This window comes from Guillardia theta, assembly GCF_000315625.1.
Source record: "Guillardia theta CCMP2712 unplaced genomic scaffold GUITHscaffold_38, whole genome shotgun sequence".
Classification (NCBI taxonomy): Eukaryota; class Cryptophyceae; order Pyrenomonadales; family Geminigeraceae; genus Guillardia; species Guillardia theta.
In genome coordinates this window covers 1-19,822 of record NW_005434636.1, presented here as the reverse complement: position 1 = coordinate 19,822, position 19,822 = coordinate 1, and the positions used below count along the sequence as shown (strand labels likewise).

The 19,822-nt window shown below is 49.7% G+C and overlaps 7 protein-coding genes across 7 annotated transcripts; 2 read left to right on the top strand and 5 right to left on the bottom strand.

The window, feature by feature from the left end:
* Window positions 1-644: 644 nt before the first annotated feature.
* GUITHDRAFT_59821 (hypothetical protein) lies at window positions 645-866 on the bottom strand (the record flags this gene model as incomplete). Its single annotated transcript, XM_005831677.1, has 1 exon — window positions 645-866. A coding segment is annotated over one exon (222 nt), but the record flags the coding sequence as incomplete, so codon positions are not given.
* A 2,500-nt stretch (window positions 867-3,366) lies between these two features.
* GUITHDRAFT_109179 (hypothetical protein) lies at window positions 3,367-4,261 on the top strand (the record flags this gene model as incomplete). The annotated part of the gene is made up of 7 exons (XM_005831676.1): window positions 3,367-3,393; window positions 3,438-3,503; window positions 3,560-3,610; window positions 3,728-3,771; window positions 3,873-3,955; window positions 4,043-4,107; window positions 4,196-4,261. 7 exons carry the CDS (start codon window positions 3,367-3,369, stop codon window positions 4,259-4,261), a joined length of 402 nt encoding a protein of 133 aa, XP_005831733.1.
* Window positions 4,262-5,656: 1,395 nt separating this feature from the next.
* On the bottom strand, window positions 5,657-5,968 carry GUITHDRAFT_71888 (hypothetical protein; the record flags this gene model as incomplete). Its single annotated transcript, XM_005831675.1, has 1 exon — window positions 5,657-5,968. A coding segment is annotated over one exon (312 nt), but the record flags the coding sequence as incomplete, so codon positions are not given.
* A 2,408-nt stretch (window positions 5,969-8,376) lies between these two features.
* GUITHDRAFT_109177 (hypothetical protein) lies at window positions 8,377-10,714 on the bottom strand (the record flags this gene model as incomplete). Its single annotated transcript, XM_005831674.1, has 10 exons — window positions 8,377-8,655; window positions 8,702-9,518; window positions 9,563-9,609; window positions 9,653-9,774; window positions 9,821-9,920; window positions 9,969-10,026; window positions 10,069-10,130; window positions 10,275-10,338; window positions 10,498-10,545; window positions 10,599-10,714. 10 exons carry the CDS (start codon window positions 10,712-10,714, stop codon window positions 8,377-8,379), a joined length of 1,713 nt encoding a protein of 570 aa, XP_005831731.1.
* Window positions 10,715-15,743: 5,029 nt separating this feature from the next.
* Window positions 15,744-16,766, bottom strand: GUITHDRAFT_152854 (hypothetical protein). Its single transcript, XM_005831673.1, has 6 exons — window positions 16,675-16,766; window positions 16,544-16,617; window positions 16,403-16,496; window positions 16,237-16,352; window positions 16,102-16,191; window positions 15,744-16,049 (listed from the first exon to the last, which is right to left on the bottom strand). The coding sequence occupies exons 3-5, from the start codon at window positions 16,446-16,448 to the stop codon at window positions 16,147-16,149; spliced, it is 207 nt and encodes a 68-aa protein (XP_005831730.1). The 5' UTR covers window positions 16,449-16,496; window positions 16,544-16,617; window positions 16,675-16,766; the 3' UTR covers window positions 15,744-16,049; window positions 16,102-16,146.
* A 752-nt stretch (window positions 16,767-17,518) lies between these two features.
* GUITHDRAFT_152853 (hypothetical protein) lies at window positions 17,519-18,355 on the top strand (the record flags this gene model as incomplete). Its single annotated transcript, XM_005831672.1, has 2 exons — window positions 17,519-18,082; window positions 18,195-18,355. Coding segments are annotated over 2 exons (666 nt in total), but the record flags the coding sequence as incomplete, so codon positions are not given.
* A 136-nt stretch (window positions 18,356-18,491) lies between these two features.
* On the bottom strand, window positions 18,492-19,489 carry GUITHDRAFT_152852 (hypothetical protein). Its single transcript, XM_005831671.1, has 2 exons — window positions 19,202-19,489; window positions 18,492-19,155 (listed from the first exon to the last, which is right to left on the bottom strand). The coding sequence occupies exons 1-2, from the start codon at window positions 19,202-19,204 to the stop codon at window positions 18,688-18,690; spliced, it is 471 nt and encodes a 156-aa protein (XP_005831728.1). The 5' UTR covers window positions 19,205-19,489; the 3' UTR covers window positions 18,492-18,687.
* Between the last annotated feature and the right edge of the window lie 333 nt (window positions 19,490-19,822).

Sequence of the window (19,822 nt, the reverse complement as noted above, 5' to 3'; positions counted from 1 at the left end):
TCCTTTGCATTGTTCACTTGCTCGTCTCGTCCCGCAGTCATGTTTGAGCACTTCCGTGTTTTCTCTTCGTTGCTCTTCTCGTCAATCGCTGCGCACGCGCCTCCCCCTCCAACCCCCAGTGACTTCCCTGATTTTTTCTCACTCTCGCTGGAGATTTTCCCTGCGATCCTGCTGCATTTGATGAGGCCGTAAAGGATGCTCGTCTGCTCTGAGAGGTCGTTCTTCATGTCTTTGATCCCCTGCATGAACCCGGTGATCCCTCCCCCCAGCTTCCTTGCCTTTCTCCTCCACGCGTTCCCAGTGATCAGCACCAGGTCAGGCCCTCCAGGTGCTTCCAGCAGCGACTTGCACCAGGTCCTGCTGTCCTCTGCGAACTCGGCCTTGGACCTCCTGCCCTTCACTCGCGCCTCGAGGCGGGAGAGGAGCTTCTGGGAGAGCATGCGGCAGTACTCCTGCTCGTCCTGCTTGAGGACCGCAGGCGGCGTCTCCTGCACGGGATTCTTGAGAAGCTCTTCTTCGAGCTTGGAGAGGAGCTGACGCATCTCGGGAAGGGAGCAGAACTCGCCGAAGATTTCGTCGAACTCTCCTCCCCCGAAGAGCATCTGAATCTGAAACTTGATCATCTCCACGTCCATCCCCATCTTCTCCTCTAGCCCCTCTGCTCCGAGCTGGTCGTAGATCTGTCGCTTCCTCGGGTCGCTCAGGATCTGATAAGCTTCACTGATGCGCTTGAACTTGGCGTCTGCCTCCGCGTCCTCCGGGTGCTTGTCGGGGTGCGAGTCTCTTGCCAGCTTGTAGTACGCCACCTTGAGCTCCTTGTCTGTAGCTGTCCTTGACACCCCAAGGATATCGTAGAGGCTCTTGCCGTCGGAGGACGAGGGGATTCTTGGCTTGAGGATGGAGTTGACTGCAAGGGAGAGAGGGTTCACACCCTGCCGCTGCTCTCTCCCCCTCACCACCTTGACGTTTCCTCGCTTCACGCTCAGCTCCTTCCCGCTTCCTTCCAGCACGACGACCAGCCGTTCGTCCTCCACCTCCTCCCTCACGATCCCAAACTTGCCGTTGTACTGAGGTGCCTTTGAGAGCCCTTGTATCATCACCCTGCTACCTGCTCCTGCCTGCCGCTCTGCCTGCGGAGGAAGGCTGCTCCTCGCACAAGTCTCGTCATGCGCTGAGGTCTCTTGCTTTGCGGATTCCTTGGAGGAGGAGAAGGAGGGAAACTTAATTTTCTTGCTGATGGAGCTACCCATCCTCCCGAAGAATCCTTTCTTCGTACTCTCGTTGTTCTCAGACGTGGGCATGTTCTCTTTCGCGTCCACCATCACAAACGATCCATTCCCGTCTTTCTCCCCTGCTCGCTGACTCAGCAAGAGAGAGAGAGAGATGGAAGGGTCGATACCTTCTGCGATGCTTTTCTGCTGCTCCTCTCCTTCCGACATGAGCCACGCCAACCAGACAATGACCTGCTGACAAGGATCAATTAGAATGAAACAACCAGTCACCGTCGCTCGCATTCATATGATCTACAATGAAGAAGCTAAACTCAACCATGCCGTCGCGCCTCTTTCACCGTCCATTTATGCTACTCCATCTCCGCGGTCTGCATCATCACTCTTATCCCTTGATTTGCTTTCCCTCAGCTACACACACGCTCTCTTCCCCTGCTTTGCCCGTCATCGATCCTATTTCTCTTGACATCTACCGACCTGTGTGTTCCCTAGTCTCCCTTCTCATGAAAGGAAGTAGAACGCTTCTCAAATGACGTACAGCCACTTTCTGATCTCTTCTCGCTTCATCTCTTGTGTTGTTCCATCTGCATCATCCTTGTTTTGCATTTGTCCACACCTGATCGAATTTCTCTACCCCACCCCATTAGAAAAATCTCACAAAAGGAGGTTGGGTAGGAATGTTTACCCCCAAATCATCCGAGGTACGAAGGGGTGGGGGTGGAGTGAGAAAGGACGGGTGGGTATACGACAGGAATCTAGGGGGCAGGGGTGGTCGATAAATAAAGGCAAGGCCGCTTCCATGTCCTCAGGGAGTAGATAGGAGGGAGACAAGTGATGGGAGGGAAGATGCAGATAAGCAAGCAAGGGCAGGACTGATATCTCTGCAGTTAGCTCTCTTTCTACTCGTTGCCCTTGGCAGTGTTGCATGTTTTTTGATTCTTTCTCGTACCTCAAACGTTGAATTCTTGACATCTCTCCCTATGCCAGCAGAAGCAACGCGAGTCAAATCTTCGATGAGCGCAAGGTCTTGTATGTTCTCGTCAAGATCTCTGGCTGGGCGAACAGCTTCGCCCTCTTCCCTCCTCCTCCTCTGCCTCCTCTCAGCTCAGCATGTTTCCTCCTTCCTATCGCCGAATCTCGCTGGCTATGACAAGAGAAGAGCAGTGAACTGCAGAATGTGCTCGAGGAGAATGAGTGCAGACAGTGAAGCAATGGAGGGACAAAAATCAACAGCAGGAATAGGCGAGGATACGAAATCGCTGTCTATGCTACAGGCAGGTCCATTGTTTCGTTTGCTTGCGCTGATTGCAAGCTGCAGAAACTTGCGAGTACTCAACCAAAGGAAGCTGTTCGTTTCAATCTGTCCCCCTTAGAGCTTGCCAGACTTTCAGAGCAGGTCCAATACCCTTGTCCCGCCCCCTCTTCTATCCTCTTTTCTTCCTTTTTCTCTTCTCTCCTGTCCTTGACTGGTACACACATTGTACTCTGTTCTCCTTTCCTCCTCTCCTCTTGTCTTTTTACATTTCTGCCAGGCCTCTTTGAACGACAATGAGGAGGCTATCTTCGAGCGAAGGCGCAACATCCTTTTAGCCATCGCGTCTCCTGTTCTTGGTAAATATTTCATCTCCTCTTCCATCTTCGGCTCCCTCCCTCCCTAACAAAAACTGCAAGTCGTGAGATCCCCTTTTCTCACCTCCTCTGTAATCTCACCAGTGCCAACGGCTCTTCTCATGCCTTTTGCCTTCCTTCTCTCATGATGTTTTCCTTGTTTTCCGTTTCTCTGGATCAGTCGCCCTCATAGTCCCACAGGTGCTGGAGCTGCCTGGCTGAAGCGGCAAATTCCAGCAGTGAGTCTTGTGCAGATCGCTTCGTCTTCTGCGTTGATTTGTCTCTTCCCTCGCTCTTTCTCGCGCTCTATCTCTCTTCTTCGCTCTCTTTCTGCCCCATATCTCCCTCTTTCTCTCCACGTCGCTTTCTCTCGCCTACATTTGCTAACTTCCTACGCTCGCTTTTTCTCTTTCTCGATGAAACCATCATTTCAATTTCTTGTCTCGTATCTCACCAACCGTCTCTTTCATTGTTATCTCATCTGTATCTTAAGCGCTCCTCTCAGGATCCCTTGGCTATCCTGCGAAGCATGGAAGCTACCTCCCCGACTCTTGCGGTGACCAACTTGTATCCTCCTGCTAGTTGCTGAGACCTTGCAAGGCTTCCCTGCAGTCAGGCAGACCAACCGTCATCGAGTTCTACGCCAAATGGTGCGGGGACTGCAAGGTAATAGGGGAGGAAGGACAAGAGGACGTGAAGAGATCAGTGACGAAAGTGAGCAGGCAATGGCGAAGACGATGAAGACATTGGAGCAGCAGTATGGGAGCGACAAGGTGAGGAAACGAGAAGAGGATGGAGTTGACAACAACGAAATTGGCATTGTCAGAGTCACAGGCAGACAACGAGATCTTGGCCAATTTCATTGCGTCTGATTTTGATGCTCTGAGCAGATTAACTTTGTTGTTCTTGATGCGGAGAAGGACGCGAACTCACAGTAAGTAGAGGATCTTTTTTCTCCTGCTCTGCAACAGCTCCTATTCGTCCCTCGTTGCTATCCTTCTCCCTCTTTCTTGCCTTACGTCAGCTCTCTGACAGGCTGGTCAATCTCTTCCGCGTGGACGCCATCCCGCATTTTGCGTTCATCTCAGCTGATCGCACTCTTCTCACGACCTTGACAGGTTTAATTCACCCCAGCTCTTCTGCTTTGTCTGTTGCCTCCTTCCTGCTCTTGAGCCTCCTCTCACTTCTTGTCTGCCTATTCGCAGGATTTCTTCCTCCTGGCGTCATGGAGAAGCAGATGGTAGCCTTTAGCCAAGGCGTACAACTGCCGGTGAGAACCAGGAGGCGCGAGGAAGCTGACTGCAAGGAGAAGAGCAGAGAAAAGGAGCGAGGTGGGATGAACAGTGATTGTTTGGCAGTTCTGCGGGCCCGACATGTGCGGGCTGACACCCGAGCAAGCGATGATGCAGAAGGGGAGGCGGTGAATAAACTCATTGTAAGCTCGTCATACTGAAGTCACATGATAACACGGCCAACCAATGATTCTACCGTTCCAGATCGGAATAATAATCGAAGCTAATTAGCAAAACTAACTTTATTAGAGCGCATCAACAACAAGGAGCGCTAAGAGAATTAGGAGCAAACCAAGAGACAAACGTAGAGACAAACGAGAAGAGGAGCAAAATCAGCAGCGGCGCCTGTGGCTGCCAGCATGCACTGACGACTGCTCAACTCACTCATCGTCCATCAAACAAGAAAAGAGTAGATATGATAGATAGATAAAAGGAGCAAACGTAGAAATTGAGAGATCGGTAGAAAAGAGTCTCGACGAGCTGGAAGACCTGCGGGTAGACATCCCATGCATGGCGTGAGGCCAGCGCAAAATGCAGCTTATGCTCTCACGCCGTCTGTAAAGCACGAATGTTAAGGGCAGGAGGACGCTTTGAAGGCGTCCGAACGCAGCTCGACCCTGACTTGTTCGTTTTCTTCAGGACGTGCGAAATCGTCTCTTTAAAGCGAGTAACAGCCGCGACAGCTGCAGCCCTTGTTGGGCGATTCTTGCCGGAAATTTTAGCGAGAGCCACCGCCTTCTCTTTGATTCTGTTCTTGGCAAGTGCGATAGCAAGTTTGACGGGCTTCTGCGCTGGTTTGGCAGTCATGGAGTTCGGTGATGTGGCTTCCGGCAAGCAGTTCTCCATTTGTGGGACTGATTCATCGTCAGACATGACAGCGTCTGAACCTTCTTGAACGTTGAAGCAGCTCTCAATGGATTCATCCAAGGTTTCGTACTGGCCGAGAAACAAGCTTGGGCTCACACATCCCGCAGCAAACTCAGTCATATCCTTCCACTTCGGAGAACAGGTCGTTTCACCATCGTTGGAGCCAAACACGGCGTTTAGACTGTCTTCGTCAAACTGTTCCGTGTCCATGCTGATATCTCCGAGAGCACAACCATCTTCGTACTTTGACATTTGTTCAAGTGACGCACAGTCGGTGATGCAAGCCTCGACTTCTGATTCCCAACACTGTTCGCTCTCCATCTCAATGGAATTCTCAGCTTCATCCGAGCTTGTACCCCACAGGCTCTCGTCAGATGACGATGCCTTGATGTCCTTTGCAATCACGGGGATGCAAGCTCGAATATCTTGCATACATGGTGTGGATGCAAACAGAGCAGACAGCTTTTGCAAGTGTACGACATGCTGCACCAATTCGCTTGGAGTGATCAAGCATCCCCCTTGTTCCATAAAAGAGGAGGTGGGAGAAGAAGGTCGCGAGCCAGCGAGAACACGATTGTTCTCGATATCAAACAGTCCATCGATTCCGCTGCCAGGATTCAACCTTTTGAGCTCGTAGTTTTCTTGCAGCAGCTGCTCCCTTTTGCGGTACAAGGTTGAGTTCCAGTGGTTCTTGATGGCATTGTCCGTGCGTCCAGGAAGCAACTTTGCGATTTCAGTCCAACGGTTGCCAAGCCGTTCTTGCGCAGCAACAATTGCCCTGTCCTCCTCGGGAGTCCACGGTCCACGACGGATGGTTGGATCAAGCTGATTCTTGTATCTCTCTCTGCACTGCTTTCCACTGCGAAATTGCAGATGAGAACCAATGAGCGACCAGTTCTTGGTTCCATGTTGTGCAACCAAACTCATAATGAGCTCATCCTCCTGAAAGAAAGAAAGTGAGAAATGAGACATTACAGAATGTTGTTGTTACCTCTTGTGACCATGGCCGTCGCGATTGGTCACACGAGTCGTCAGCGTTGCCCCCATCTTCCAATTTGATTGATGAGGAGCTGGAGGGCGATTCGGTTGCATATTTGGGTGCCTAAGAAAGAAGTTAGATACCTTGTCTCACACTGAAAGACAAATCATACCAGGTTGAAATTACTCGTTATCATGGCCCAGCAAAGCAAAAGGTGTTGATTTTGAAATCAACTTGAATGCAGAGAGATCAGCAGAAGTGACTGGAGGATTGAACGATTTCTATGGTATTCTGGTGTGAATCAAAGTTCATTTACTTCTCTGACGGACTACGAGCTGCGCGAAGCTGCAAGACAAAGTAGCCTGTCTCCGAGAAGGTAGTATCGTTTGTCCAGGGATTGTCCAATCCCAAGATGAGTGTGATGACGAGATAGAAAGAAGTGGCGAGGAGAGGGGAGGGGGAGGGGGAAGGAGGGAGAGGGAAGGGGGAAGGGGGAAGGGGGGAGGAGGGGAGATAAGAGCAGGATGGAGGGCAAGGGGAATCGGAGGAGGCGGGAAGCGAAGGAGGAAATAAAAAAAGGGGGGCCGGTTTGAGGGAGGGGTGGAGGGGACTGACGGTCATGCACTAGAGGAATTAGTTGGTGGGGTCATCGAAGAGATAGGGTAGGGGTGAACTCTCTGGGAGACCGGTGATAAAATGTGGGTAGGGTCCAGTAACTTGCTTTAGATACCCCTTCATTTACCAGCTTCTGTCGGGTATTCATAGGTAAGTTCACACCGAGATTGAATCGTACGGGTGGTTTGTGAAGGTTGGAATTTCACTGGGGTAGACCAATTGAAAGCAAGAATAAGACAGGGTGGGAAGGTCCCTGTCACATAGGTGGGTCCAATAGTTTCATGGGTGGGTGATCGCTTGAATTGGCTGCAATCATCCGGGTCCTCCATCATGCAAGATCTAGCATTCAGGGGGGTGGGGTTATTCACAATGCCGGTCAAAAATTGGGGATGAGACTGGAGGACGGGTGGTCAGCCTCAAAGGCAATAGGTACGTCGAGATGACCCCCGTAGGGGTAGTTCCGTAGGACAATCAATAAAGAACTTGCGATTAAGAAGGGGTAGGGTTCCCAATACGGTTCTTGATAGAGAGGGGCTGGAGACATAGGCTTCTCGTAATAGAGAAGAAATAGGAAAAGAGGATACATGTATCCCCAACACTCAAGCTTGACATGTCCTTGCGCCTGTCTGTGCCTTAAGGTAGGGTCATCATCGCCAACAAGTTTATACAATTCTCAGAATAGATTTCAGGTAAAAAGATGGGTAGGGATCACATTGCAGTGAGGGGTAGGTAGTCAGGCTTTGACCTAAATCTCTATTGATGACCCGTGTAGAAAACTGTCATTGTCGGGGTACTTCTTCCTGTCATCCTCCTCACCCCCACCTACCCACCCACAGGCTGTGTTAAAACTTTGTAGTTTTCATAGGAGAGGGGGTGGGGGTGGAGAGCAAGGGGTTCCCAGTGGATGTGTACCCTACCCCCTCCTGGAGGAAAGTAAAGAAGCTTCACCCCTCCCCCTTGGTACTGCTTGCCCTCTGACTTCTTCGGGATTTCCTTGTGGTGTTCGTACCCACCACCACCCTTTCAACTACCACCCTTCGTTAGTCAATCACTCTAAAAATATTTTCGTAAATGCAATGAAGAGAATGGGAGGGGGTCAAGCTTGTGGGGGCGGGGAGGAAGGGGTCTCGAGAACATCTACGTTGGGATAAGGTCAGGTCTTGAAAACCTTAATGGTATATTATTAATTTATTGGCAACCTCTGGTGTGAAGAGTCCGAAGTCATCATATCTCGTTCTTATCGCCGTTAGATCCTTCTACTGCGTTCAGAGGCCCTCGATGATATAAAATTACTTTTATACATACATATATATTTAATAGAACATCATTTGTTTTTCAAAGCTTGCTGTAGCGACTGGCCCTCAGTGCCACCGTGCCACCGGCACTCAAGCCGGCCACTGCTCAGCGGCCGCGCCGAGTCTCGGGCCCGTGGCACTCAGTGAAAACAGGCGGCCGCAGTGAGTCCGGGACCGTGAGTCACTCCGACTCCGACCAGTCACGGTCGAGCCCCAGCAGTTGTGTGCCCTAGGCTTTCGGATTATTCAATGCAACTTATGGCAATTCAGTGTTGGTCAACAGTACGGTCAGTTCAAGTAGGCTCCACAGGCGACCGAACGTTGACTGCCGCAGTCCGATCACTGCTCCCGAGTCAGGAGTCCGCACACTGGCCACAGTGGGCCCGGGCACTGCCGAAGGACAGCCAGTCATGTGGCCTACTGCGGTCCCGAAAGTGGTCCGGTCTTGACGTCGCTAAGTGATGGACCGTGATGCCCCCCACCGGTGCTTGTCAATCCTGGGAGTCCATTGGCTCAGTTATGTCAATCTCTTCCTTCGAGTTCTGCGCCTTCATATCATCTTCAGCTTCAGCATCATTGACGTCCTCGTCCCCGTTGTCCTCGTCTTCGTCGTCATTCTCGTCATCGTCCTCCTCGTCCTCATCTCCATCGTCATCTTCGTCGTCGTCCTCCTCGTCCTCTTCCATATACTCGTCGTCGTAGTCATCTCCAACGAATTCATGCTGAAATTCTTCACGATGAATAAACCAGTGACGCGCTAAAGGATGAAGCTGATATCATCAGTCAGAAAGAATGCCCTTTGTGGAGAAGGATTACCTTGAGGAAAAGATCTCTCTCACTTTCGATGGGGTCGTCTTGCCAATCCTGATCTTCCTCGCTTGACCGTTTGGCGTCGCTGAAGACATAGTCTTCATCATTAAGTCCCCCAAATCGGAGAACGTGACAGTCGCCAAGCTCCTCCTTCCTCCACCCTCCCAACAAGAAGACCTCAGAGCCTCCTTCTACAGGCAGCATGATAGCATTCTGACGCGGGCAAGGTGCTTCGCCCATGACTTGGAGTTGCTTCCAAGTGAACTTGAGGGTGTCAAGAGCAACCACCTTGTCGTTGAGACGAGATGACCGTCCTCCTCCAAAACACAGGATCTGATGCCCCAAGCTCACTGCGCTATGACACCGCGACACGCAATTGTCTGGAATTGTTCCTGCTATCTGAGGCTGCGACCAGGTTGGAACATCGCCAGCCAGGTCGAGCACAAACACATCACGAAGCTCTTCTCCGTCTGTGCCGTAGCCTTTGTGATTGTGCCCTCCGGTACAGCCTCCGATTATGATGAGCCTCGAGTTGTCTGGACCGCAGAGAGTAGCAGAGTGACCAAAGCGAGCGCAAGGAGGCGCCCCAAGCGCTGCAACTTCATTCCAATTCCAGCTGTGAGGATACGAAGCAGTCATCTCATCCTCCGAGAGCTCCAGCTCAGCACTTTCCAGGTTGTCTAGAGGAATCCCTTCAGCAAAGCCGCCGAAGACGAGGATCTGTCTCTTGTTTGTTTTCCTGTTGTGAAAGTACGTGGCGGTATGATAAGCGCGAGGAGTTCCCAAGGATGCGAAAGAGGAGGCTTGCTTGGGTTTAACCCATCTAAGCATCCAGTCACTTATTGTTGTTCTTCACACTATGCTAACCTCATTCTTGGGACTTCAGTCAAACATGCAGAAGACGAGCTGGGTACCTGCAAACTTTCACCCACCCAAAGAAAACGAAGATTGCTTTACCTGTATCGTACCAGACACACACGAGTCATCGATCTCTTCACACGGCAAAAGCAGGTGTAGATTGCTAACTGCTCCTTGGTATCCTCCAGCATAAACGCCTCCATATAACGCGAATGCAAATTCTGACAAGAATCATTGATGAAAAGAGCGAAAACCAGGTGTGAATACCATGATTGGGATGTTCAAAAGCTGTGATGGTCGAACCATAAGTTGGCAGAGGGTTGTTCGAGGTCTTCACGGGAATCCACATCAGTCTCTTCTTGCAGTCCTGAATTACAAAAGGATCACCAGAATATGGCAAGGCGGTTTACACAACCTCAGAGCACACTAGCATTGTTACGTCATTCTCAATGCTGTTATATTTCGTCCAACCTCTAGAGAAGCGTTAACACAATGTGGGAGAACGATTTCTGAACCCGAAGACAACGACTGCACTTGCACCCTTGAAGGTGAACGACGCCCCTGCCGCTCCTTGCCTCTGCAGCCTCACGCTATCAAGTGTCAATAGAGCAGAGAATGAGAAAACTTAGAGCACATTGAGGTTCTAGATCGGCTGTTTTGGGGAGCTATCTGTAAACCAGCTAGGTATGAGAGACAAGTATTTCAGATCGCATTGTCATACTCGCTTCCATTCTGGATGAATCAGACTCCTCGACACAAGTTTGCGGAGATACAAATCGCGGATCCTGACAATAGTTGAGAACTCTCCGTAGAGCAACAGCATCACCTTGGCTTGCCCTCTATTGGAGTTGATACTAAGGGTTCAAAACTTTGTATATCGCGTTCGTATAATGACCTAATGTCCATGCTTTATCGTGTGATGGAACCACCAACCTCCGCTTTACCGCCAAAGACCCTCATTATCTTCATGCTTCCATATGATTTCGTGCCACCTTCGTCATCGCATCAGCTCTCTGCTGTGGAACAGCCAAACCATCGATCACACCGCTTGCAAACCTTAGAGGCCAACAAGAACTTGGAACCAGGGAGATACGACAGCAACGATGCTATCATCATGTCGTCCATGTCATGTAGCATGTTGGACACCGTTGTAGAACTCATTGCTGTCCTGCTCCAATCAACTTAACTTATCACATTGAAACGAGAATATGCAGGAGATTGATCCATCCGCTTCCTTCAATTCGCCGCGTGCTATCTCTTACACATACCTGAGCATCTCCTTGTACCTTTGCAACATCGTGCTCACATCAATATCAATCTCTACCCACTTCTCTTGACCCACGGCACGAAGGAAATGACCACCACATCATTTTATCACCATCGATCAGATTCAACTACATACTCTTCATAGGTCATTTTGTTTTGATCGTCTCCTACACAACTTCATTCCCCGCCCCCTCCCCCTTTCCTTTCCCCCTTCATTTCTTGTCCCCCCATCCTCCGTGCTCAACTTCAAGCTGTTCATCGCTGACTGTATTTCACACCCTTGTAATCCCCTTTGTTCCTGCCTTTGCTCCCCGCTCCAAGCGCCTTTGCTCCCCGCTCCCCGCACCTTGATTTCGCTTCATCGCCTTATTCTCGTCCATGTCACCCTTTTCTGCATTCCTATCTCATCATCTCGCTCTCCTACGTGCACCACTGCAGCTTCCCTGCTGTTTCTTGTCTTTGTTGGCTTCATCTTTGTTCCCTGAAAGGATGCTTTCTTTTCTGCGCACCCACCGTCGCCAAGAACTACCCCTACCCAGTCAAATGATCACAACAGTACCCCTAATTTACCATTCAGATCACCCCACCCCCTGTCTCACTTGCACCATCTTCTGCGGCCTAAGCCTCCGCAAAACGGTTACGTCAATCTTGTACACATGTAACGGCGATGAGTTCAAGGTTGTTCCTGTGGATGCCGCATGGATCGAGGCCTGCCTGTTGTGCTCGGGGCCCTGCTGGGAGCGGCGCTGCTGCCGTCGCTGATGCATGTCCCTGCATCCAAACAGGCGTCGTCCTCGTCTCAGCTGGCTCCTCCCAGACGCTCTCTCCCCCCTAGAGGCGCCAGTGCGAGTCTCTTGCGGGCAAGCATAGGAACGCAGGGAGGATACAACGCAAGCTCTGCTGTACAAGAGAAGAAAAGGGGATGTGTCCCGAAAAAAGAATTAGCGTATGATCGCTGTTTTTGCACATTTCCAGCAGATGAGCCACACAAGCGACGATCAAACCGAGGTTTGTTTACACCTCATCGTGATATGGATATTGACATGTTACTATCTTTTTTCTACCCACTACTTCTCCGTCATGAACAGGATGGGAACAATTCCACCAAACCCTATGTCGGGACGCAAGAAAAGCTGCAGGCATCGATGTTGTGTGGTATGGAGACTCTATCACAGAGGTGTGTGGAGTAGAGAGCTCCAACTGACCCGCTCCAACTGACCTGAGGCCAGGCTTGGAGGGGCACCAGTATCGGAATGGTTTCGGATAGGGCAGAGGTTCCTTTGTTAACTTGCTGATTTGAGTCTAATTGCAACACTGACTTGTTTGTATTACCCTTTCATTCTCCATGTATTCTTTCCGGTCACACCTCCCTCTTGTCTATGTGTGCACCTAATAGGGAGTTCCTCGTGTATGGAACTCCTTGTTCGTCGCAAAGGTCCAGTCCTCTCTCACATTTGGATACCTCCATCTCCTGACGAATGGATTTGCTTTAGGGGAACACCACAAAGACTTCCTACTTGGCGCTTGGAATTTCAGGAGATCAAACGCAACATCTTCTCGGGAGGCTTGAAGTAGGAATCAAGGAAAGATTGAGATCATTCTGAAGAGATGAGCAGAGCTGTGAGCTTCAGCATGCCCCGGAACTACAGCCTAAGATCATCATCCTGGCTATCGGTGCTCATCTTCCTCCTTGAGAATGCCAGGGATTAATCCCGATCAAGGAACAAACAATCTCGGTGCCGGATGCACGTCACATGAAACCAACCTTGGTGGCTATTCCAGATTCACCACTCTTGAATATTTTTACACTTTGACTAGGAGTGCAAAAGGTAGTCAAAACCGTCAAACGGCTGCGTCCGAAAGCTAAGGTTTCCTCATTGTTGCTTGCACAGCGCTGAAAACTGCAGCAGATCGTGTTGCTGGGGTTGCTGCCAAGAGCGTTGAGATCGTCCACTGGTAGCCTAGAACTAGCGACAAACATTTTCAGCAGGAGATTGATAGAAGTGAATCAAGGAATGAAAATCCTTGCCAAAGAGGTATACGAGGTGTTTTGAGGTCGTCCTGGTGCTGATTTTGCTGAGAAAGGATTCTAACAATATCTTGTATATTGATGCATGGGATATCTTCAATGGATCAGCTTCCAGGTAGACATTTCTGCTTTACTGAAAAACTTGCAGATGGTATGTGAACTTTGTCTTTTTAGCAGCAAAGTTTCTGCGATTCCACGATCCCTCATGCCAGATTTTTTGCATCCATCAGCAGAGGTTGAAGTTTTGGCATCAATCTGCAGCGATGTGCGGTTAAATTATAATCTTTTGCAGGGGCACAGACTGTGGGGCGAACGCATAAAGCAAGCGGTTGACAACGTGTTATCACGTGATTCGCAGCCCCAGTGATGCCGCGGCCGCACGGTGACTGCCGCCAACCGCGTGACGCCGCAGCAGAAGCATCATGACCGTCTGGCCTGCAGTGCCATAGTTACGACTGCAAACTCAGCAAAGTCTCCCAGCTGGATCAGCCTGGCGTGTCGTGGACAGCACGGCCCAGTAGCAGTCACGTGGGCCACTGGGAGTCCGCCCACGGCACGGCGGCCTTGAGCCTCGGATCGTGCCAGTGGCAGTGACAGACCGTGAGGAGGGCCGCAGGAACTTCCCTGAAACAACTGAGGCGGCGGCTACTGGAGGCCCGGCCCGGGCTATGTGCCCCTGGCCGGGCCGGGCCTAGCCTGTAGCTTTGCACTCAGGCTCAAGTCACAAGTTGACTGAGTTCGACGGCCCGGGCACCGGGTGGCACCCGCACGACACTGAGCGGCACGCGGCCGCAAACTTGAAATCCGGCGTTCCGAAGTTCAGTGAACTTACTTAACGGTGACCCAGTGACTTCAAAAGCGGCCGCTTAGCATCCGATCACTGAACCGTAACTTCCGAGTCATGGCATCATGGCATTGGCATCGTGTGAGTACACACTCGAGTCCGGGCGCCGCGGCGCCGCCGGCCGCATGTGGCTCGGACGCGGCCGGCCGCCGTGCGTGACTGCGGTACGCCGGGCGGCCGCCACAGTGACTCCTCAGGCTCATCAGTCCCGCGCCGCCCTCTACCGTACGGTAGTACCGTGACCGGCGGTACGGTACGGTCCGGCCGCTCGGAAGCCGCGCCGGTCAGTGCCCGGCGCGGCCACGGCATCCCGCCGGCGTCCGATCGGACCGGGCGGCGAGTGACGGTTTCAGTCAGTTGAAGGCTGTAACTTCATACTCAAAGTTAAGTTAAAAATCAGTACGAGGACAATCATGAGCGTGGTCGGTGGTAAAAGTCTCAGGGAGCTTTATGTGCGGCACGGCGTACGTTTTGTTCCAGGTCGTTTGACCTCTTGGATGACTGGCGATTACATATCAAGATTTGATAAGTTCTAGTTTCGAATGCAAGGTCATCATTGGCTCTTTAAACACAACGATCTGTTTCGTCATGTCTGCGGAGCTCCTGACACGGATTCGGCTAAAACAATTGTACAGGTCTGGCTTGTTTGACTTGTTGAACCGTTGCATCTTTTCTAGAAGTTCACCCATTCGTAATCCCAGCTTCAAGGAGGGGTGGTATCTTTTCGCCGTGAGAGTCATATGAATCGACTGTGATCAGTTTGTAGAATTGATTGCTTTCTGGAGATTGTTTGAAATTATTTTTGAAATATTCTTGAAAAGTTTAGAAAAAAGGGGTTTCTTCATAGCAAACTCAAAAACCTCAAATCTTATCTCGGAGGTAGACTCCTTTCTTGACCGGGCATATGAGTCGAAAGATCTTCTTTTCCCATCTTTCATCATTGTTTTATAAACATCAAGTTTTAAAAGAGCCAAACTTCAAAATAGTCCCTCGGTTTTCTATACTTTTGGAGGGTGGGGGTGGTGTCACCGTGGAGGGTCCGTGTGGCATCCGTGCGAGGCGCATGACTAGACCATCCCGGGGGCTAGTGAAGAGATTGACTATAGGTGTTGGCCTGCTAAGGTGGTGAAATGGGCCAGAAAAAAAGAACCTTGGGGCATTCACGTAGTCTGCGCCTCACAAATTCAGAAGGAATGGGACATTCTGTCCTGTTGATTTTTTTTGTTTAGCTTTACTATCGTGTCTTAAAGGCATCTGGAGGTACCCCCTTCATTGTACTCAATTGAGATACCCTACCTACCCGGGATATTCTGATCCCTCATTCGCTACCCCCCTTTTTGTAGCACCCCCGTTGTTTTGAAGTTTAGCCCAAACTTCTACACGGGTACCTAGGTCGAAAGCCCGGTTTGTTAAAAGCCACACATGAGGAGCAATGGTAGTGCCATTTCATTACATAGAGAAAACCTATGATTTCTTGACGGTCTAGATTTTTGTATATGCCCCTCAAGGAGGCAAAACACCCTACCGGATATGCACCTATCAATGTGTACCCCTACCCTCCATTTTACAACCTCCCATGAACCCACCCCAGGAAAGCAAACCAGATCTAATTTTTTGAACACCCCTTGTCGCAACTACCCGACCCCTTCTTTTTGGTCCGACTCCCTTACAGAATCCTCCCATGCTCGTCAATGGCTTTGAGTGCGGCTCCTGCCACATGCAGCCAATGTCCCAATGTCGTGCGCATGCTGCAATTGCAGAGAGTCAACAGATCGGATGAAAACTCATTGTAGACTTGAAACCCCTCTGATCTCCCAATATTGTTTATTCTCGACCGTTGATAGATAGTCGAAATTGTCGAAATGATCTACGAATTCGCTTTGTGATGGCTTTCCTCATTTGCCGGTACATTGTCCATGGTGCGAATATCATTTTTAAGATAGCTATGGAAGGTATCAGAAGAAATTCGTTGCACTTATTATTTTTTACAAAAAAAATCTTGCAAAAATTGTTCTTACTAGCTTCATTGACACTTGTCGGAACAGGTTGGACTCGCGGGTAATCAGATCTTTTTATTCGGAAAACAACAATCACGATACACTTCAAAACAAGAACGGCTGAAACGAAATCATTTTCGTCCTGGCATTTGAAACCAGGACAACAACACGCAAAGCCGTGCCAAGAAGGATATGAGTAAAGCTGCAAGCAAGGATTCAGATCACCTTGCAATGACCAATCAGGATTCGGTTGAAGAAATTCTGCCAGGGAGCGCGACGAATGCTTTGAAGCGTCGGAGACTTGATGCAGATACTGTGCAGAATAGAAAAAGACGAGAGCAAGTTGGTCGCGCATGCGAGGTGTGATCCTGTCAACTTTTCCGCTCGTGTTTCTCACCCATGTTATTTCCAGCCATGTCGGAGAGCCAAAATGAAATGTGATGAGCAAAGACCTTGTTCAACGTGCAAATCTAGGGATATCAGCCATAGATGCATCGATGAGGTACTATCTTGATCTTTTATTCTCGTCCCTCAACTCTATTGGAAGGTTTCGTTCGAGACCATCCGTGGCGTTCTGAAACTGCCAGTGGTTTCCAAAGAAGTAATTGAAATACGACCCGAACATAAAAGGCAAGGAGCTCTCCAGCAAAGATCTATTGAACTGTGAGTACATTAGTACACATTAGATCGGCAGAGACTCATGGATGTTTTAGTGAATGTGGCGATGAGACAACCTCGTTGGCTAATCGCTGTCGCCATTTGGCTGAGAAAATGCCATTGATCGAGTTAGGTTGGAAAAAAGATCAGGTCAACTTGGTTTTCATATCTCGGATTTTTTTGACATGCTGGCAAAGATTGTTCAAATGCTCATGGGTTTGCCTGCTTCCCTTTTTGAAACGCTTAGCAAGGGACTCACTGCAGTACAAAGGTTTGTAACTGTTGGATCCTTTTTTCGTGAACTGATATCATTTCTTGATGAATTCAGGTTGTACGACATTCACAAGGAAGTTTCAAGACCAAGAGCGGGAAGTTTGTCGAAACATCTGATGGCAGAGGATAGAGAGCTTCGGATTGACGCCATGGAATGTGACATGTGCAATTCGCACCCGTCACTAGGTGTATTCAGAGTCGAGTACTGTCCTTCCACAGGCCAGGCGTCAAGCCTGTACATGAATCAAGCATTTGCATCCATCTTAGGGACTACCAGAGACAAGCTTCTTCATCAGATCTCCTGCTGCCAAGTTCCCTTGGCCCTGTCTGCATCTGAGTATGTGAGCTTCATCCTTGGATTGATGAGCTCCTTCATGCCAGTACAGTACAGCTCTGTCTTGCGCATCGTGCCTCAAAACAGTGATCAGCCTGTGTTTGTGAGAGCTCACCAGAAGCGAACTTTCGGACAGTTTGGAAATTTGATCTGCGTCACTCACTTTTGGTCGCTCATGGAGCCCGAGGACTGTCCCACAGACCTGAGCTTTGGCGTATGTCCGTCTGATAGGCTGAAGGTCTCAAGGGAGTTTCTTTTTGATGCTGCAAGGGAGACAGACCTGCCTTTGGTTCAGCTTGAGACCAGAAGCTTGCAGGGCGCTGAGCTCGTCAGGACTCTGCAGGCTTCGGCTGAGACTGTTTTTCAGCCTTTTATCACTTCTGAGGCCGTTGCGGGCTACATGGGCTTGTCTTCTTCTGCTTCAAGCCCCTCCAAGACATTTTCAAAGAACGAGAAGCAGCCTAAATCTGTCATCGGAGTTGTTGCCGGGGGAGAAGGCTGCCTAGCAACTTTCGGAACCAGTGGCTTGGATGCCTGCCGTCCTTCATCTTTGTGCGATGCAGGAGTAGAAGATGGGCTTGGAGGATTAACGTCATGCCTCAATGTTACTGTAGAGAGCAAGGGCTCAGGCGTTCAGCACCTCTTGCCGGGGGGGTCGAACAAGTTAGGAATGGACCAGGCGAAGGCCAATGGTCAAGCATCAGCTGGGAGAGCGGGGGCACCAAAAACTCAGCACGCAGATGTTCCTAATGGTGTCAATGTTAGTTTGAACGATCTATCGGGTCTTGCTTCCTTCTTGGGTTCAAACAACGTGCAGGCCAGCCAGCCTGTCATGAATCAATTTCCTGCAATGGCCGCATCTAACGTTGCGTCAAACCTACCTGCGGGCTCGAATATGCTTCACAATATTAGCGCCAACTCTGCAGCAGCTCGCCCAGACTCTGTTGCACAAGCACAATTCGCTCCAATGCAAATCAATCCATTTCAGCAGCTGCAGGCTCGAGCTGCTGGCATTCAAGCGAACCTGCAGGCTCACATCGAGGGCGTTAACGTCGCTTCGAAACTTGCCAATCAGCTGCAGGGCATTCAACAGCAGCTTGAGACAGCAAAGGCAAGACTTCAACAGCAGGTGATGTGTCTCCTAGCTCATCTGTCTCCGTTACACGTTATTCTTAATTTTTCATGCAATTCTCTGCATCAAATGTCGTGATCATGTTGAATATGTTCTGACTCAATTACAGTTGGAGGTCACCAACCGGAGCATGCTTCTGGTGCCAAATCGCGGGAGCACTCAAGGACCTTCATACTCTGGAACCAGTGAATTGTACAATAACTCTCTGTGAATGTGGAATCATATCCTTTTGTTTTTTCTTTGTATTTTCAATGAAAGCATTTGAACTTGTTTGTTGTTAAATATTCCTATATTACTGTTTCGAGATTTCTCTTGTCCCCCATGTTACTTCAGTCTTCCAGAACTCCCGCTGGCATCGAATCTTGATTCAGTACGTGAAAACCCACATGGTTTGCTTTTGATGTTGGTACACTTCCAATCATTAGATGTTATGCTGAGCAGATTCTCGGCTGTTGTCGCGTGTCTATGCCAATTCTATACCCCGTTGAGCGTCTGAATGCTTCAGTTTAGGTTATAATTGTTCACTCTTGTTCACTCTGAACAAACAGTTCCAGTATACAACAATTTACATGCATAAAAAGAGAAGATAGCATCAATCTCCTTCAGGTCTTGAACTGTCCTTGCAATCTGCCAACACTCTCTGTGCCATCCCTGGAGTCTTGGTCCAAACCCCGAAGTAAACTTTTCCCATCCTGGTCCAAGTATCCTGGTGGACCTCCACTTGTCGAAAGAATTTCATCTCCAAAAACATGTGGCCAAACTACATGCGGCATCCTTACTTGAGGCTCTAGGACATGAGGCTCTAGGACTTGAGGCTCTAGGACATGAGGCTCTACGACTTGAGGCTCTAGGACATGAGGCTCTACGACTTGAGGCTCTAGGACATGAGGCTCTAGGACATGAGGCTCTACGACTTGAGGCTCTACGACATGAGGCTCTACGACTCGAGCCCTCATACTCTGCTGGTACTCAAGCTGGGCGAGCATCTGTCTGTGATTGCCAGAGCGCATGAGGCTCCCTCCATCAGCATGTACACGAGGTTTCGTTTCAGACACTTGATGAAGATGAACCTGCGTGTCCTCTTATCGGAATTCGCAATAAGCGCAACTTTCTTACCATGAGTGCTAAGATGGAGAAAATCTGGAAAGAAAAAAGGCCAAATAACAACGTATTCCGTTGCTGCATTGGCAGCATCCTAACATATCGATCGATCCACCAGTCCTAAGATAAATTCAGTTGTTGTAAGCTGTCACACTTCTCGTCTCCTCTTCCTAGCCCCAACCGGGTCTAAAACTCGCAGCGAGAGAACAATAGATGTGCGTGACATTCTTGCACATTAACAACCTGTCGCATGTCACCTCTTCTTCTTGTTCTCCCTCTGATTCTCATCACGTCATCTTCTTCTCCCTCCGCATCTTCTTCTCGTCATATCTTCACTGTAATGTATTGCATGTAACATACCGATGCCATGTGAAAGGACACGTTTTACTAACCGCTTCACCTTTTAAAAAGTTTCCACCGGCTGTGGACCGGGTTTCCTATCGATGGGTTTAAGTTAACTTAGTAGGGTTTCAAGGGGACCGTCGACTCGGGAGGCCCTGAGCCTCGGAGGCAACTCTCCCGACTGAGGCGGTTTAGGGTTTAGGGTTTAGGGTTTAGGGTTTAGGGTTTAGGGTTTAGGGTTTAGGGTTTAGGGTTTAGGGTTTAGGGTTAGGGTTTAGGGTTTAGGGTTTAGGG

Coding starts and splice junctions, on each gene's coding strand:
- GUITHDRAFT_152854 (XM_005831673.1), bottom strand. CDS start 16,448: ATGGCGACAGCGATTAGCCAACGAGGTTGTCTCATCGCCACATTCA. Junction 16,353..16,402: donor TTGTCTCATCGCCACATTCA/CTAAAACATCCA, acceptor TAATGTACTCAC/AGTTCAATAGATCTTTGCTG. Junction 16,192..16,236: donor CGGATGGTCTCGAACGAAAC/CTTCCAATAGAG, acceptor TCAAGATAGTAC/CTCATCGATGCATCTATGGC.